Below are 18562 nucleotides of genomic sequence, written 5' to 3'. Positions count from 1 at the left end.
AGTTCTTAAACAGGAATAGTCCTCATTTACCCATCAATTTTGGACTAAATTGGTGTAATAGGGTTTGTCAAACCTTTCCCAAACATCCTATTACTCTTTCTTCCATGGTAGTAGGATTTCTAGCTGATGCCAAGTTACCCTAAATAAAACTATATTTTCCATCTCTCTTGTAGCTGAGTATGACCATGTTCCTAAGTTTTGGTGAAAACAAACAAACAAATAAATAAATAAATAAATGTGTGTGGGTTGTTTTGGCAGATTGCAGAAACCTTTCTTAAGAAATAGCTTGCATTAGTCCATTGTCCCCCCCAACCCCCATCTTTTTTATCTCTTCCCACAATATGCTGTATAGAATGTGTGAGACATCATGCTGGAGCCTGAGGGTAGGGGTTCCTCCCTAGGAATGGCAGAGTAGTGAGTTTGCCTATGTCACTGAGGAATTCCTAAAGCAGAGCCCCCATGAGACTTGGGCCACATCTTGTTTAAATCTCTCTTGTAATGGGGTTTTCTGTCACGGATAGACAACCTAGTCCTAACTGGTAAGTCTGTGTATCCTGCTACTTTATTTTTTACAAATAAAGGATTTATTTGTCTAGTCTCTCATTTTCCTCTCCTAAGCCAGGCCCTCAAAATTTTATTTGGTTGTATAAAGTATACTAATTGTCACCATTTATGTGAACTAAAATTTACACTTAATTATCAGACAACACAGCTTTGATCATTCAAAAACAATTACAATATTGAAATTAATGTGGTAGGAACACCAACAGTTAGTAATGGAAGGAGTAGTGGGGGGAAAAAATAACTAAAACTTTTCCTTTTTTTTTTTTTTTGTAAGAATCACAGTTCTCAGGAAAAGCTAATAAATATGCAAATACACCAGTGAGATTTTTACATGGGAACATTTAATCAGTTATTTCAATATTTGTTTGAAATACTCTCACCTGACATTTAGTACAGCTATTCGACTAAATGTTAATAAGGATGCAAGGATTCAAGTATGACTTTTGTCTTTAAAAATTAAAGAAAATAGATGAGTAAACAGAAAATCACAGTTTAATGCAATAATTGGTGAGCAAGCATGCAGAGCAGGATCCTAAACTAATCTAAGATGAAAGACAGGAAAGGCTCCCTTGAAAACGTGAAACATGAGTTGAGGCCTAGAGAACAGCCAAGAATAACCAGGACCACACGTTTAAAGAGGCACAGCCTGTGGAAGCGTATTCCTTAAAGAGGGAGCCGCGTGTCCCCAAAACAGAGGGCTCAGGTAATGCACTGGCATGAAGTAGACTGTTGGGTCATGAGCCCAGAAAGGTAAGAGTCATTCAGATTGCAGATGTGTTTAATATTTTATCAAGGAACTGGATATTTTATTTTACAATAAAATGTTGCACTGGATTTGTCAACAGTCTTTGGGTAAGCAGTAAAATGAGATGAAGTTTCGCTAGTTGAAAAGTTGATTGATAATTTAAAAAAGAGAAATAATGGAAATCTAGAGGAGAGAATTAAGCAACCCTGAGGCATATTAATGAGCTATACTGAATTAATCAGATTTTTTATTTAGATGTGTGAACAAAGAAAAAAAGAATTTACAATGATAAAAGCTTGAATTCAGAATTTTGAAGAACATAAATTTTAATGACATGGCAGAAGAAGATGAGTACTGAGAAAAGACTGAGAAGGTAGGAGAAAATTCAGGAATCAGAAAATAATTTTTTTAAAAAGCCAGCGGAAGAGAAAGTTTCAAAAAGCAGGAAGTAATCAGCAATGTCAAGTACCCCCTACCTATATTTTTTAAATTAATTTGTATTGTTTAAACTATATTTTATTATAGAATATAACATGTACTATTGAAATTTAAAACAGAATGCTTTTGTGAGCATAAAAGAAATAAAATAAATGCATTGTTCTATCCAAAAATAATCCTTTTAACATTATGTAATATTTATTTTTATTTTTTCCCTGTTAATATTTGTGGGGTTTTTTTTTTAGAAGCCAGAGTTTATTTCTATTTAAAACAATGCTCACAGGGGCTTAAAGGATCCAAAAGCCCAAAGATATTTGGGTTTAATAAAAATTATAGTCTAGTGGTTGCTGTCGCTGCCTCCATTTCACAATAGATTTTCTGAGTCTCTGGGTGTTTCTAAGGTTTGATAATTCTTCTAAGCTGAAAGGTGAATCTGAATTTTGATGTGCTTCATAGAAAATGAACATTACAATAATAACAGCAAAAACCATTCAGAAACAGCCATTATCATTTCAAGAGAAAAATGTGAATGATTCCATAAGAAAGCTGCCATAGCAAGTCCCAGTAGCAAAATGATTAATCCAATCTAAAAAATCCAGATACAACTGTCCACATCCTCGGGAAACCATCCCTGCCATATTCTCACAACCAGCCCTGTTGGTTGGAGCTTGAGAAAGCAGGATCCTGATGAGTCTTATCTGGTATTAAATGCAGCTCTTGGACAATGGAAACCGGCAAACTCCCTTCAAGACGAAATTGACATTTGTTTATTTTTAGATGGCTACTCAATGTGCCCGCCTAGAGTAATTAATTTTATATAAAATATTTCAACTAAATAAGCCATGTTGACAAGAGGACAAGTGCTGGGAATAATCAAGAAGTGCTATTCAGGCGGGTGTGAGTGAGTCAAGAGGAGGGGAAATGACGGTCAGCACCACGGATAGTTCCCCGACTCCTAAGTTGGGGGTGTCTTACAAGTGGAGATCACAGCCACTCTGCCTGGCTTGGGGATACTAGCTTCTAGTTTGTTTCTCTGATTTCTAACCTATTGATCTGCACTTTACTCCTGAGCTCTTTCTGAATCGTTCCTTGGTAAGACTTGGTAAGCCCAAGTGGCGTTGATTTCAGTTTATCCCTGAACTTCCTCCTCAGGTTCGCTCCCTCAGGTTTCTCTTAGTGTAGCAGACACTGTCAGTACTCCACCCAGATCTCCTTGGGTGCTTCTTGTCCTTTCTGTGAACTGTTTGCTACCTCCCATACTCATTTGCCTCTAAGTCTTCTGGAGACTGCCTTTGGGCTGTGGGAACTAACTGCTTTGTCCTACATGAGCCCTGAAGGACCAGGGTAACCCTGAGCCCATGATTATGGCTTATAGAGTAAGAGATCCCAGCTCTCCTGCTCCAATTTGGGATAAACTTTCAGATGTAATGTACATTGTCTGGACTCAGACTGCACCTGGGATTTGGCCTGAACTCGCACTCTTACTTAACTACTTATTTCCTATCTTACTTCCCACTGTCTCAATGGTTTCCTGGGCACACTTTCTTAATAAATCACTGGCAAACAAATCCTTACCTTAGGTGTGCTTTTTGCAAAAGACAGCTGCAGTCTATAAAAAAATAACACTCTAGTCTCTGGCTGAGGTCTCAGACCTGGCACTGAAGTTTGGCATTTATCCCCAAACTCCACTATTTGGCACAAAGAACTAGTGCCTAAAGTGGTCAGGCTAAATTAGGTGGCAAAAGGGTAGCTTCAGTGATGGAACAGTGACAATATGGAAAGACTCCTAATAATAGTGTTATGGTGGAAGTCAAGGGTGTTTTCTGACACCTGCAGAGTTTATAGGGAGGAGTACTGTGTGGGTATTTTATGGGTCTAAACACAAACCATGGGCTTAAGTGTTGCATTAAGTATATGAATAAAATATCTCAAATTTAATTATTTTACCACATTATAAAATGGACCTTCACTACTTCTTTAATGAATAAAGGGGAGAATAATGGACCTCCTAGAAAGGGATAGTAACACCCCCTCCCCCACCCCGCTAGAAAAGGTTGGCTCTCTTTCCTGCATTTACATTTGAAAAGGTGAGGAGAGAAACTCCCATCTATCCTGTCACTTCAACAGAAACCAAATCCCTGTGAGGATAATAGTGAAATTTTATCAGAACTATATGAAAAAGCCAGTCACTCTGTTTTATGATAACATTAGAGAAAATAATATACAAGTATAAATATGATTTAATATAATATAAATATAGTTTATATTTATTTATAAAGCAGTATAATGACAACAAAATATTTTCTATCCACTGCCCACTAATGCCTAATAATTTCTCACATATTCCATATACATTGCTTATTCTTATCTATTAGTATTTTTATTTATTATGCAACAAATGTTAACTGAACACCCACTATTAGCTAGGTACTATTTTTTATGTTTGGACATCTTTAGTTACTCAACATATCTAAACCTATGTATTATAGTTTATCTGATAATATCATCCACCTAAAATAATCTTTGAAATAGGTCTGGTATAAATAAAAGGCATAGATAATACTTCACATTTTCCAGATAATTTCCAATGTATAAAGTTGTTTAGCTTATTAACTTGTGGATCCTTCAACACTTGTATGGAATGGAAGGCATGGACGATTATTCCCGCTTGAAATATGAGGAAACAAGAGTCAAAGAGGTGAGCTAATCTACACAAGAATTCAGGGCTTTGTCTCTTAAATCAAAACTCTGTCCATAGATTATCTATAATAATAAAAGCATAATATGCAAATAGACCGAAAGGCTGAACAGCAGAACGACCTTCTGGATAACCACACCATGACACACACTGGTACCAGGCCAGCCAAGGCGTGTGCAATGCGATCTGTCAGGAGGCCCCCGCCATCGACCCATGATTGTCCCACAGAGGTAGGCCTGCCCACCCACTGCAGCCCACTGGTTGGTGGCCCGGGCCTCCCTCTTTGGGGCGATTGATCACGGAGCCCCTGTAGATCACCCCAAAGAGGGAGGCCCAGGCTACCCGGCTGGTGGCACTGTGGGCTGTGGTGAGTGGGCAGGGCCTCCCTATCCAGGGCGATGGATGATGGGGCTCCTGGACTGTGAGAGGGTTCAGGCTGAGCTGAGGGACCCCATCCCCCCCCGCCCCCCCCCCCCCACACACACAGTGCATGAATTTTGTGCACCAGGCCTCTAAATCTATATATAATAAGAAGAAAGTTACTATACATAAATCAGGAAGTTCCAAAGTGGGTTCTTAAATATACAATTTTAAATCATGCGAGTCACTGATCCTCTTCACTGATATACCTAGGTTACAGTAAACAATATTCTATGAATCCTTAGGTGAAAATATGAGCCAAATTTTTTAAAAAATTAAATATTCAGAGCCTTTTAGTACAAAAAGATATTGGGCTTTTGGTTAGTGTTATGCAACATTAAAACAAAAGAGTAAATTCCTATTCTTTGATGATCAATTTTATTTCTCTGACACTTAAGATGCCTGCTAACCTTCTGAGAGTTATAATCTAAACTGAGGTTGACCTCATGTGCCTGTCTTTATTCTCTCTGAATTATATTCTTCTATGCTCAGTTAATTTAATCTTTTATTACTCCCAATGGGTTTTATTTTCTCCATTGTGAGAATTGCTGACATCCTGGAGACATCAACATTATTCTTCTAATAATCATTCAATGTGTATAAAAGTGCATTCCACTTAAAGTGAGAACAAAAACTGGTCAAAAATTTAAAAATAATTGTTTTTCACATATTTCCTCTTGATTGTGCATATTACACTGAATAATTATTTAATTGAAAAGACTATTTGACTTTACCTTTAATTTATATGTTCATATTTGAAGAATCACTTCTCCAAAGGACATTAGAAACCCAAGAAGTTAAAGGTAGCTAACATTACTGTATATTGGGGTAGATTTCTCCTACTTATATATAGACAAGAACAGAGGAAATGTGCATATTATCAATTAGCAAAATATTCTGCAATGTATCAGAGGACAAATTGGGAGAGCTAAACATTGCAACAGACTCCTTATGCTAGATCAGAAGAAAACAATAGAAATAGCAACTGTATTATTATTTCCCCACCTCAATATTCCTTGGTGACAAATAATAAAAAAACTATTTTGGCTGACTTTAGAGAAATATGCACGTATATAACGATATGGGGTAGTTCATAGAAATAAGAAAAAGCTAAAAATCCAAGATTGAAGAAAGAACAGGAGCCCAGGAGACTTTGGAAGCGAGGTAATAAGAAAACAACAACAACAACACAAAAGTGAACAACGTAAGAAACATAGATGTAATTAAGAATATTGTCTCTGAAAGTTACACTATGGTGTTGGGCAAATTATCTACCAGAATCTGTTTCTTTATCTGAATAATAATGGTACCTACAATATAGGGGTGTTGTTAAGCTTAAATTAAATGTTATATATAAGGGTTTAAAACAATGCCTATTATATAGTAGACATTTAATATAGATTAACTATTGCTATTAAATATTATTCTGGTGTCTTCTTTAACTTTTATTTACTGACTTTGAGAGAGAGAGAGAGAGACTTGCTACTCCACTTACGCATGCATTCATTGGTTGCTTCTGGTATGTGCCCTGACTGGAGATCGAACCCAAAACCTTGGTGTGTCAGTATGATGCTCTAACCAACCATGGGATATTTCCTTGTTTGAAATTTGAGTGCGGGTTTTAGAAAGTCCCTATTATAAACTCTTAGATTCTGTGATACCATGTTTTCTATTTTCTTCCTCCAGCACTAAATATGGTGTCTGTCTATACTGTTATTGCTTCTGCTAGTATATTAATTTGTTATTTTCAAATTAAAACACCTGCATAAAAATCCTCCAAATGAATTCCATGTATTTTAAATAACTAATGTAGATTATATTTCCTGACCAGACCTTGATTGATACATCCTTTGGTATCAAGAAGAGCCCAATACATAGCTTCACAGAGATGGGATTTAGGGGAGTGCTTTGCTTATTTTTTGGTCTTGACATGGAGCTCCTGGTCTGTAGAAAATGGCATAAAATGGAGAACCAAGATGGCGGCGATATAGGCAGACGTGTCCCAGGTCGTGTCCCGGAGCAAATGGATCGAGCAGCTGAAGCTAGTAACACTCAGACCGAATTGGCGAAATTGCTCAGCTGGTGAGAGGGTTTGCAGCCGGGAAGAGCAGAACTCCCCTGGAAAGCAGATCCAAGAAACAGCAACCTCCTGAGCACCACATCCTCTGCTGAGGAACAGCAGCTGTACGTGAAACCTCGCCCCACCAGCCAGAAGAGCCACCACAGCTGTGAACAGCACCCACCAGAGGAGCTGCTGACAACTGAAGAGCAGCTGCTACCGCAACCGCCCGAAGAGCAACCACAGACCAAGGAGTCACTGCCACCAAGGGAGCAACCACTGAACAACTCAACGTCTAGATATGTCAGTGAGATCAAACATGGGTAGACAAAGAAACCCCCAAAGGAAAGAGAAGGAGGACTCTCCAGAAAAGCAGCTAAGTAATACAGAGGCATGCAACATGACAGATAAAGAATTCAGAATAAGGATCCTAGAGTGCGTAAACCGGATGGAGGAAAAAATCGACAACCTCTGCAAGAAGCAAGAAGAAACAGATGAAAAAATCGATAACATATGGAAGAAGCTAGAAGAAACAGATGAAAAAATCGATAACATATGGAAGAAGCTAGAAGAAACAGATGAAAAAATCAACAACCTAAGTAAGACCCAAGAAGAAATGAAGGGTGATATAGCTGCAATGAAAAACTCCATTGAAAGTATCAACAGTAGACTAGGAGAAGCGGAGGACCGAATTAGTGAATTAGAAGACAAGGAAGCAAAACACACCCAAAATGTACTGCAATTGGAGAAAAAAATTAAAAGACAGGAGGAGAGCCTAAGGGAGCTTTGGGACAACATGAAACGAAACAACATACGAATAATAGGAGTACCAGAACAACAGAAGGATGAACAAGGATTAGAAAACCTACTCGAAGAACTAATATCAGAAAACTTTCCTGAGGTGGGGAAGAAAAAAGTCACACAAGCCCAGAGAGTCCCAAACAAGGTGAACCCGAAAAGACCCACACCAAGACACATCATAATCACCATGGCAAATGTTCAGGACAAAGAGAGAATCTTACAGGCTGCAAGAGAGAGACGGAAAGTTACATACAAGGGATCTCCCATTAGATTGTCAAACGACTTCTCAACAGAAACACATCAGGCAAGAAAAGAATGGACTGAAATTTACAAAGTGATGCAAAGCAAAGGACTGAATCCAAGAATACTCTATCCAGCAAGGCTATCATTCAAACTTGAAGGGGAAATAAGAAGCTTCACAGACAAAAAAAGGCTAAGGGAGTTTGTCACCACCAAGCCAGCATTGCAATGAATGCTAAAGGGACTGATATAAAAATAAGAAATAAAAAGCTCAGAAAGAAAACAGCCACACAAAAAAAGAAATGGCTACAAACAAGTACCTTTCAATAATAACTTTAAACGTAAACGGACTAAATGCTCCAACCAAAAGACATCGAGTGGCTGAATGGATAAAAAAACATGACCCATACATCTGCTGTCTACAAGAAACCCACCTCATTAGAAGGGACTCACACAGACTGAAAGTGAAAGGATGGAAAAATATCTTTCAGGCAAATGGAAAGGAAAAGAAAGCTGGGGTAGCAATACTTATATCGGACAAAATAGACCTCAAAGTGAAGGCCTTAACAAGAGATAAGGAAGGCCACTTCATAATACTAAAGGGATCAATACAACAAGAAGATATAACCCTGGTAAACATATATGCACCCAATGTAGGAGCACCCAAATTCATAAAAAAACTCCTGGAAAATATCAAAGGAGAGATCGACAACAATACAATCATAGTAGGGGACTTTAATACACCATTGACAGCACTAGATAAGTCCTATAGACAAACAACCAGCAAAGATATAGCAATCCTAAATGACTCACTAGATCAGATGGACTTAATAGACATCTTCAGAACACTTCACCCCAAAGCCAGAGAATATACGTTCTTCTCAGGTGCTCATGGGACATATTCAAAAATAGACCACATATTGGGTCACAAGCAAAGTATCCCCAAATTCAAGAAGATTGAAATCATAAAAAGCGTCTTCGCAGACCACGATGGCATAATATTAGAAATAAACTACAATAAAAACAACCCAAAATACTCAAACACCTGGAAGCTGAATAGCATGCTATTAAATATTGATTGGGTTACCAATGAGATCAAAGAAGAAATTAAAAACATCCTGGAAACTAATGACAATGAAAACACAACAATCCAAAACCTATGGGTCACATTGAAAGCAGTCCTGAGAGGGAAGTTTATAGCTCTACAGGCCTATCTCAAAAAACAAGAAAAAATGGTAGTAAATCATCTAACTCTACAACTCAAAGAATTAGAAAGAGAGCAACAAGAAAACCCCAGAGTGAGCAGAAGGAAGGAGATAATAAAGATTAGAGCAGAAATAAATGACATAGAGACCAAAAAAACAATACAGAAAATCAATGAAACCAAGAGCTGGTTCTTTGAAAGGATAAACAAGATTGACAAACCTCTAGCCAGACTCACCAAGAAGCAGAGAGAGAGGACCCAAATAAATAAAATCAGAAACGATAGAGGCGAAATAACAACAGACCCCACAGAAATACAAATGATTGTTAAAAAATACTATGGACAGCTTTACTCCAACAAACTAGACAACCTGGAGGAAATGGACAAATTCCTAGAAAAATACAACATTCCAAAACTCAATCAGGAAGAATCTAAAAATCTCAACAGGCCAATAACTATGGAAGAAATTGAAGCAGTCATCAAAAAGCTTCCATCAAACAAAAGCCCAGGACCAGATGGCTTCACAGGGGAGTTTTACCAAACATTCAAGGAAGAACTAAAACCTATCCTCCTCAGACTACTACAAAAAATTCAAGAGGAAGGAACACTTCCAAGCTCATTCTATGAAGCCAGCATCACCCTAATACCAAAACCAGGTAAAGACAACACAATGAAAGAGAATTACAGGCCAATATCCCTCATGAACATAGATGCCAAAATCCTCAACAAAATCTTAGCAAATCGGATCCAGCAGTACATCAGAAAGATCATACACCATGACCAAGTAGGATTTATCCCAGGGATGCAAGGATGGTACAATATCCGCAAATCAATAAACGTGATACATCACATAAACAAATTGAAAGAAAAAAACCACATGGTCATATCAATTGATGCAGAAAAAGCATTTGACAAAATTCAACACCCATTTTTGATAAAAACTCTCAGCAAGGTGGGAGTAGAAGGATCATACCTCAACATAATAAAAGCCATATATGACAGGCCCACAGCCAACATCATACTCAACGGACAAAAACTAACACCATTTCCCCTAAGAACAGGAACAAGACAGGGATGCCCCCTCTCACCACTCCTGTTCAACATAGTACTGGAAGTGTTAGCCATTGCAATTCGGCAAGAAGAAGAAATAAAAGGCATCCAAATTGGAAAAGAGGAAGTAAAACTGTCCTTATTTGCAGACGACATGATATTATACATACAAAACCCTAGAGATTCCATCAAAAAGCTACTAGACTTAATACATGAATTTGGCAATGTAGCAGGATACAAAATTAACCCCAAGAAATCTGAGGCATTTCTATACACCAATAGTGAACTTTCAGAAAGAGAGATTATAAAAACAATCCCGTTTACCATTGCACCAAAAAAATTAAGCTACCTAGGAATAAACTTAACTAAAGAGGTAAAAGACCTCTACTCAGAAAACTACAGGACGTTGAAAAAAGACATAGAGGAAGACATAAACAGATGGAAGAACATACCGTGTTCATGGATTGGTAGAATCAACATCATTAAAATGTCCATACTACCCAAAGCAATCTATAAATTCAACGCACTTCCCATTAAAATACCAACAGCATACTTCAGAGATCTAGAACGAACTTTCCAAAAATTCATCTGGAATAAAAGAAGACCCCGAATAGCTGCAGCAATCCTGAAAAAGAACAAAGTAGGTGGGATCTCAATACCAGATATCAAGTTGTATTACAAAGCCACTGTTCTCAAAACTGCCTGGTACTGGCACAAGAATAGGCATACAGATCAATGGAATAGAATAGAGAGCCCAGAAATTGGCCCGAACCAATATGCTCAATTAATATTTGACAAAGGAGGCAAGAACATACAATGGAGCCAAGATAGTCTCTTCAATAAATGGTGTTGGGAAAATTGGACAGATATATGCAAGAAAATGAAACTAGACCACCAACTTACACCATATACAAAAATAAACTCAAAATGGATAAAGGACTTAAATGTACGACAGGATACCATAAAAATTCTAGAAGAATCCAAAGGCAAGAAAATTTCAGACATATGCCGAAGCAATTTCTTCACTGATACAGCTCCTAGGGCACTTGAAACTAAAGAAAAAATGAACAAATGGGACTACATCAAAATAAAAAGCTTCTGCACAGCAAAAGAAACCATCAACAAAACAACGAGAAAACCCACTGTGTGGGAAAACATATTTGCCAATGACATATCTGATAAGGGCCTAATCTCCAAAATTTATAGGGAACTCATACAACTTAACAAAAGGAAGATAAACAATCCAATCAAAAAATGGGCAAAGGACCTAAATAGACACCTTTCAAAAGAGGACATCCAGAAAGCCAAGAGACATATGAAAACATGCTCAAAGTCACTAATCATCCGAGAGATGCAAATCAAAACAGCAATGAGGTACCATCTCACACCTGTCAGACTGGCTATCATCAACAAATCAACAAACGACAAGTGCTGGAGAGGTTGTGGAGAAAAAGGAACACTTGTGCACTGCTGGTGGGAATGCAGACTGGTGCAGCCACTATGGAAGTCAGTATGGAGTTTCCTTAAAAAACTGAAAATGGAACTCCCATTTGACCCTGTGATCCCACTTCTAGGAATATATCCCAAGAAACCAGAAACACCAATCAGAAAGGATATATGCACCCCTATGTTCATAGCAGCACAATTCACCATAGCTAAGATCTGGAAACAGCCTAAGTGCCCATCAGTAGATGAATGGATTAGAAAACTGTGGTACATCTACACGATGGAATACTATGCTGCTCTAAAAAGGAAGGAACTCTTACCATTTGCAACGTCATGGATGGAACTGGAGAGCATTATGCTAAGTGAAATAAGCCAGTCAATAAAGGAAAAATACCACATGATCTCACTCATTCATGGACAATAGAGACCATTATAAACTTTTGAACAATAATAGATACAGAGGCAGAGCTGCCTCAAACAGATTGTCAAACTGCAGCGGGAAGGCCGGGGTGGGTTGGGGGGCAGGAGGTAGGGGGGTAAGAGATCAACTAAAGGACCTGTATGCATGCATATAAGCATAACCAATGGACATAAGACACTGGGTGATAGGGGAGGCTAGGGGACTGTCTAGGGCGGGGGGATAAAATGGATACATATGTAATACCCTTTGTAATACTTTAAGCAATAAAAAAAAAAGAAAATGGCATAAAATGATTTAATTCATTACTTGTGATTAGAATGAAACAGTTATTGAACACAAGGCTTGAGGGGGCAAGACAACTGTTTGCTGCATTTGATGACCGTCATACCCAAAACTATTAGGATTATGGAAGGAGATGACTATTGATGGCTTTACTGGAATCAGGAAAAATTCAATTACAGTTTAAGTCATGGTCAGAGAACAAGAGACCTTCTATGGTGACAATGTAGCACTGAGCAGATAGGGCTGAAACTTATTCCCATAATTTAATTACACACATTGCATAATTATAGTGTGTGATTAACTTATAGATTCACAATTTCTCATGTGAAAATTAGGGCAATAATTGAGAAGGAGAGTGATCCTGAAATCTGAAATAGAGACATCTGGATGCCTCAGAATAAAGCTGAGAATCTTAAAACCCCAAGTCTTCCAGAATTGCCTCTGTCGATTCCCATCTCTTTCCATGAAGCCCCTACAGAAACTTCACTTCAGGCAATTCCCTTGCAATGGGGCATTTCTTCTCCTCAAGAGTCACCATCATCACCTTATATTATCTAAAGAGCAGTCAAACTATTCAATATTTTCCCTGTACAATATGATAGCCGCCAGCAACATGTGGCTATAGATAAGGCAGGGGACTTATCTGAATTGAGATGCTACTTAAGTGTTAAACACACTTTGGATTTCAAAGATTTAGAATGAAAAAAAAATGATGGTAAATTACCATATTAATAATTTTATGCTAATTACATGTTGAAATTATAATATTGGGATTAAATTAAATAGAATACTAAAATTAATTTCATCTTTTAAAAAACAACTACTAGAAAATGTAAAATTAAGTATGTGTCTTACATTATATTTCTATTGGACAGTGCTGGTCTAAAGAGCCTTCAAATACTTTTACACATATAGATCAAATATTTTTGAAAACTACTTTCTTACACAATTTTAAACAGGCGTCCTTTTTTTTTTTTTAAATTCCAAGTGTGAGTAGATGCAAATAATTCAATTTCTACTATACTCTAATTTTACAAATACCTTAAATATTAGTTCCCTTAAAATCTTGCATCATTAGTTTATTTGACTTCTATAAAATATCTATATGTTAAAAATGGATAAACTATAAAATCAATCAGAAAAATCAGAAATTATTTCTGTTCTAAAAGCCAAACTTTGTGTTTTAATTCAATTGGTATATAACATACTTCTATGTATTGTGAATTCTAATTCTAGGATAGAAAGAGATAAACAGAAGGATAGATAGATTAAAAATAGATGTATAATTGGATGGATGATAGATGATAGATAGATAGATAGATAGATAGATAGATAGATAGATAGATAGATGATAGATAGATAGGTACTTATATGCATAGATGCATACATAAAGATATGGGGCATTTAATAAGTTTGTTGTTTGGCTAAAATAAGGTTGTCTCCTTCAAATATATCTTAGTGAATCTATGTTTGGATTTGTTTTCAAGGAATCTTACTTAGGAGCTGTGATTCTGAATTTCTTACTCTGAATGTCCAGAGTTTTATTTACACTCAGGTGAAGTAGGATATTAATATTTCAGCTGAAAAAGCAATGTGTGCCTTTCTTTTGACACTGCACAAGATAGTCATAAAAGGGAGAGTGATAAAAGAAAGCAAACAGATAGAAGAGGGTCATCAGGCAGGACAGTGGTAGAAAGTGGAATATCTTAAAATGGTGCCCAGGCCACTCAGGTACACCTTGAGATTAAAGACAAATGCACTAGACCAGTGGTTGGCAAACTCCTTAGTCAACAGAGCCAAATATTACAATGATTGAAATTTCTTTTGAGAGCCAAATTTTTAAACTTAAACTATATAGGTAGGTGCATTGTTATTAACTTAATTAGGGTCCTCCTAAGGCTTAGGAAGAGCCACACTCAAGGGGCCAAAGAGCCACATGTGGCTCGCCAGCCGCAGTTTGCCAACCACGTCACTAGACCACCTCTAACACTGAGGAAAATCATCTTTATAAAAATTAAGAAACTGTTCAAGACAGAAAATTATTTCACACAGAGCTTATGATAAATGCATATCTTAATGCAAGGAGAATAATTAATTCAATGATCAGATTATTTAAAATATCAACTTCAATATTTTAATTTGCTGTTATGAAGAAATCCTCAATTATACCCATTACTGAAATGCTATAATTAAAGAAAATATTCCCTTACAAAAGCTTGTGAAAGGGATATAAAGCAACCTTAAAATTACATATTACTTTAAGATTGTAATGCTCAGTCATTACATTTTATTTTAGTAAGTTTCATGGCAATGTTGATAGAATGATCAGTAAAAATGGCTATAATTTAATGTTTAATACTTTTAGTATAAGACACAGCTTTCTACAAATTATTCCGCCACATTATCAAACGTGGAAGAAAACAATATGTAGTGTTTTTCTAAATTAATATGTAAGTTACATCTCACAAATAACTGAAGAGAAGCAGCATATTTCTTGATGCGATGGAAACATTTGGCAATGATAATCACTGTCATTTAGAGTGATCCTACTCTGAACCAGACATTTCACACTTTCTTATCTAATCAGTAAAACAACTTTATGATATGGTGTTATTTTATCTACAGGATTAAAAACACATAAAACTGTGGCTCAGAGGACTCAAGGAAAAGACCTGCCTAAAGTTGTATAATTAGCCAAGAGGGAAAGCCCAGATAGAAAACCAGTTCCATCCAGTTTCAAATCTCAGAGTTTTTTCACCTCCCATATATTTGTTTTGGACATTTGGAATACAATGATTACTTTTAAGTTACCAAACATAATGAAAAATGTGAGCAATAATGTTTTGAGGAAATTATAGCTATTGAGGAATCAAGAAGGCTGGTTAATTAGGAGAGCTGTGTTGTCTATAGTTCATGCCAATAATTGCCTTCCAAAACAAGTTTCTACTGTGATAATCCCTGGAAGCAAAACTATAAAAAGTATTTTTCAAACTGTGTGTTGTAGCTTCTTAGTGCACCGTGATACTGATTTAGTGAGGCATGAACAATATTTTAAAAATACATTACAATAAATTAGAAAAATAAAAAAGTACACTTTTGTAGTAAGATAAAATATAATTTTGTGACACTGTGTGTGTGTGTGTGTGTGTGTGTGTGTGTGTGTGTGTGTGTGTGAGATCTGGGACACAATAGCACAATGTAAAATATAATTCTAACTGTGTGTCACGATTAAAAATGCTTGAAAACCAATTTTTATACATTATATGAACATAGAGGTAAAGCAACAGATTAAAAATTAATGTCCTCAGTCAGCTATTTGAAAAAAGTATAAAGAGGTGAAAGTAATATGTCCTCCTTAGAAAATAAATTGGAATTTTTTTTTTCTTTTAGGGAGAAAAAGAAGAGATGAAAGTTTGGTAGATTAGGTAAGATAAACAAGAGGAAATGTGACAACCTCTGTGAAACTTCAGGTAACTCAGTAATGAGAATAAATTAAATTTAGCAGAGCAGATATCTTATAGAATAGAACACAATTGCCAAGTTTTGATGAAAATTACAGGTAATTACCATGACACAAAAAGATTTTATATCTCCATGCAAGATTAATTCAAAGTGTTTGTTCTGTATTTTACAATGAACTCACTCTATGCTTGTCTTAGTGTAAGTTATTTACATCTTAGAGTGAGATATATCCTCATAGATAGGATAAGCTGTGTATCTTATAAAGTACACAGCTCTGCCCTAACTGGTTTGGCTCAGTGGATAGAGCATCGGCCTGCGGACTGCAGGGTACCAGGTTCGATTCCGGCCAAGGGCATGTACCTTGGTTGCAGGCACATCCCCAGTAGGGGGTGTGCAGGAGGCAGCTGATGGATGTTTCTCTCTCATCGATGTTTCTAACTCTCTATCCCTCTCCCTTCCTCTCTGTAAAATATCAATAAAATATATTTTAAAAAAATAAAATACACAGCTCTGACATTTACTGTTTGAGATCTTGGGCAAGTTATTTAGCCTCTCTGTTAAATGTAGAAATAAAACTACCTTTGGGGGGGGTTGTTATGAAGATTAAATAATTCATGAAGAGTGCTGCAAATTTTACCTGACATGTTAATAAGTGTTCATTAAACCTGAGTTTATTTTTCAAGTACTTCATGATTTTTTATTTTCTCAACAAGCCATAATTTGCACTTTAAAGGTAATCGATAAATAGACATTTGTTGAATTGAACTGAACTGATGACACAGGCGGGGGGCGGGGGGTTAAAATTATTTCCTCTATATTTTTACAAGGAAAAGCAGGATAGAGGAGGAGAGGAAAATTAGCTATTTTTTCAGCCTCCCTTGCACTCATTCAGCATTATAATTTTGTTCAAAGTGTTGTAGCACATACATGTCTGGATGTATTAGTCACTTTTAGTGAAACAGAAAGACAACCCAACCTTTTCAGATGTTCTAATATGATCTTCTATTAGCACAGAGCACATTAAAATCAAGAATCTATACTAATAAAAGAGAAAAATGGTAATTGGCATACGACGATACCCTTTTCATTGGCTAATCAGGGCTATATGCAAATTAACTGCCAACTATGATTGGCAGTTAACTGCCAACTAAGATTGGCAGTTAACTGCCAACTAAGATTGGCAGTTAACTGCCAACAAGATGGCGGTTAATTTGCATATGTAGGCACAATGCAGGGAGGCGAAAGGGAAAGCAGGAAGAAGCCCCCTGCCACTGACAGTGACCGGAAACCCAGGGGGGAGCTGAGAGCTGGAGGGCAGGGCAAAGGCAGCCCTGGGGCCACCTTTGCCCTGCCCCCCAGCCATGATCGGAGAATCAGGTGCGTTTGCCGCCCTGGCCAGTGATAGCAGGAAGTAGGGGTGGAGCCAGTGATGGGAGCTGGGCATGGTCGAAGCTGGCAGTCCCGGGAGCTAGGGGTCCCTTGCCTGGGCCTAAAGCAGAGCCCATGATCGTGGGGCCACTGCAGCTGCAGGTCCCCGCTGCCCGAGCCGGACGCCTAGGCCAGAGGCATCCTGCAGGGGCAGGGGTAGAGCCCGTGCAATCGCGCCCCCCCCCACTGCCACTGCAGGTCCCCTCTGCCTGGGGCCGGACGCCTAGGCCAGAGGCGTCAGGCCTGGGCAAGGGGCCGATCCTGCGATTGGAGGGTGATGGGGGTCAACGCCTGAGGGCTTCCCAGTATGTGAGAGGGGGCAGGCTGGGCTGAGGGACACTCCCCCCCGCCCCCCACACACACACACCCAGTGCAGGAATTTCGTGCACCGGGCCCCTAGTTTATAATAAAAAATAGCCGCGTGGCATAGAGAAACATTGAAAGTCAGCTATGTTGAAAACATCATATCCCTGAATAATATGTCAAGCAAAAAAGATATGAAGTGAAAAGCCATTATTCATGGCTTCTTTTTTTAAAAAGGAAATATATACTTAAAAACTTCCAAAACATGTCTCAGAAAACATTCATTTATAATGTTAATGTGTTGTCAATTATATGTTAGTAACTGGGAGTAGAATTGTAATATTTTCAATTTATTTTTTCCAAATTTTTCAGATAAGTTTATGTTCCATAGAACAGATAGGTAGAAAATACTGCGGAGATCATACTTTAGACATGAATTTTCTTTGCTGCACTTTCCTCACGAGCTCTTTGTCTTTGGCTCTGTGATCATGCTTTTCTCCCACGGGTGACGTTCTTACCTTATTTGTATTCACCGCTGTGATGACCCAGACGCACTGTGCATTGCTGTCATACTGGAAGGGAAAGTTGGGAGACGTAAAGGTTCCGCTTGGTCCCTGAAGATTAGAGCCACATGTCTTCACTGGAAGAGAAATTGCATTTTAAAAGATGAGCATATACCATGTGCAAAACCATAGCGATGAAATAACTTGCAAATGGATTTTAAATGCAAAATTGCACAATTATAACTGTGTTGATATATATATGACTGCTGGGTAATATTCACTTATCAAAATGAGAGTGTTTTTTACACACTGCAGTTCACAAGCTCATTATTTTCAACAATGGAAAATTAGTGATGAGTAAGGGTGAGGCATGATGAAATGCCTTTTGACTGCAAATAGGTCAGTTTAGTTAGAGAAAGGTATAGGTATTTATCCAATATTATATTAACAAAAATCTACAGAGAAAGAAGCAAAACCTTGGATTGATTAAGCAATCTA

General features: G+C 37.5%; 1 protein-coding gene across 2 annotated transcripts in view; it reads right to left on the bottom strand.

The window, feature by feature from the left end:
• The window catches only part of CSMD3 (CUB and Sushi multiple domains 3), an 886927-nt gene that overhangs the window by 457834 nt on the left and 410531 nt on the right, over nucleotides 1-18562 (bottom strand). For both annotated transcript variants that reach the window (XM_059671887.1, XM_059671888.1), the window contains one exon: nucleotides 18080-18201. In XM_059671887.1, the coding sequence (XP_059527870.1) occupies nucleotides 18080-18201 (122 nt within the window). The remainder of the gene's footprint in view (nucleotides 1-18079; nucleotides 18202-18562) is intronic.

This window comes from Myotis daubentonii, chromosome 17 (assembly GCF_963259705.1).
Source record: "Myotis daubentonii chromosome 17, mMyoDau2.1, whole genome shotgun sequence".
NCBI lineage: Eukaryota > Metazoa > Chordata > Mammalia > Chiroptera > Vespertilionidae > Myotis > Myotis daubentonii.
This window is presented reverse-complemented; position numbering and strand designations above follow the sequence as displayed.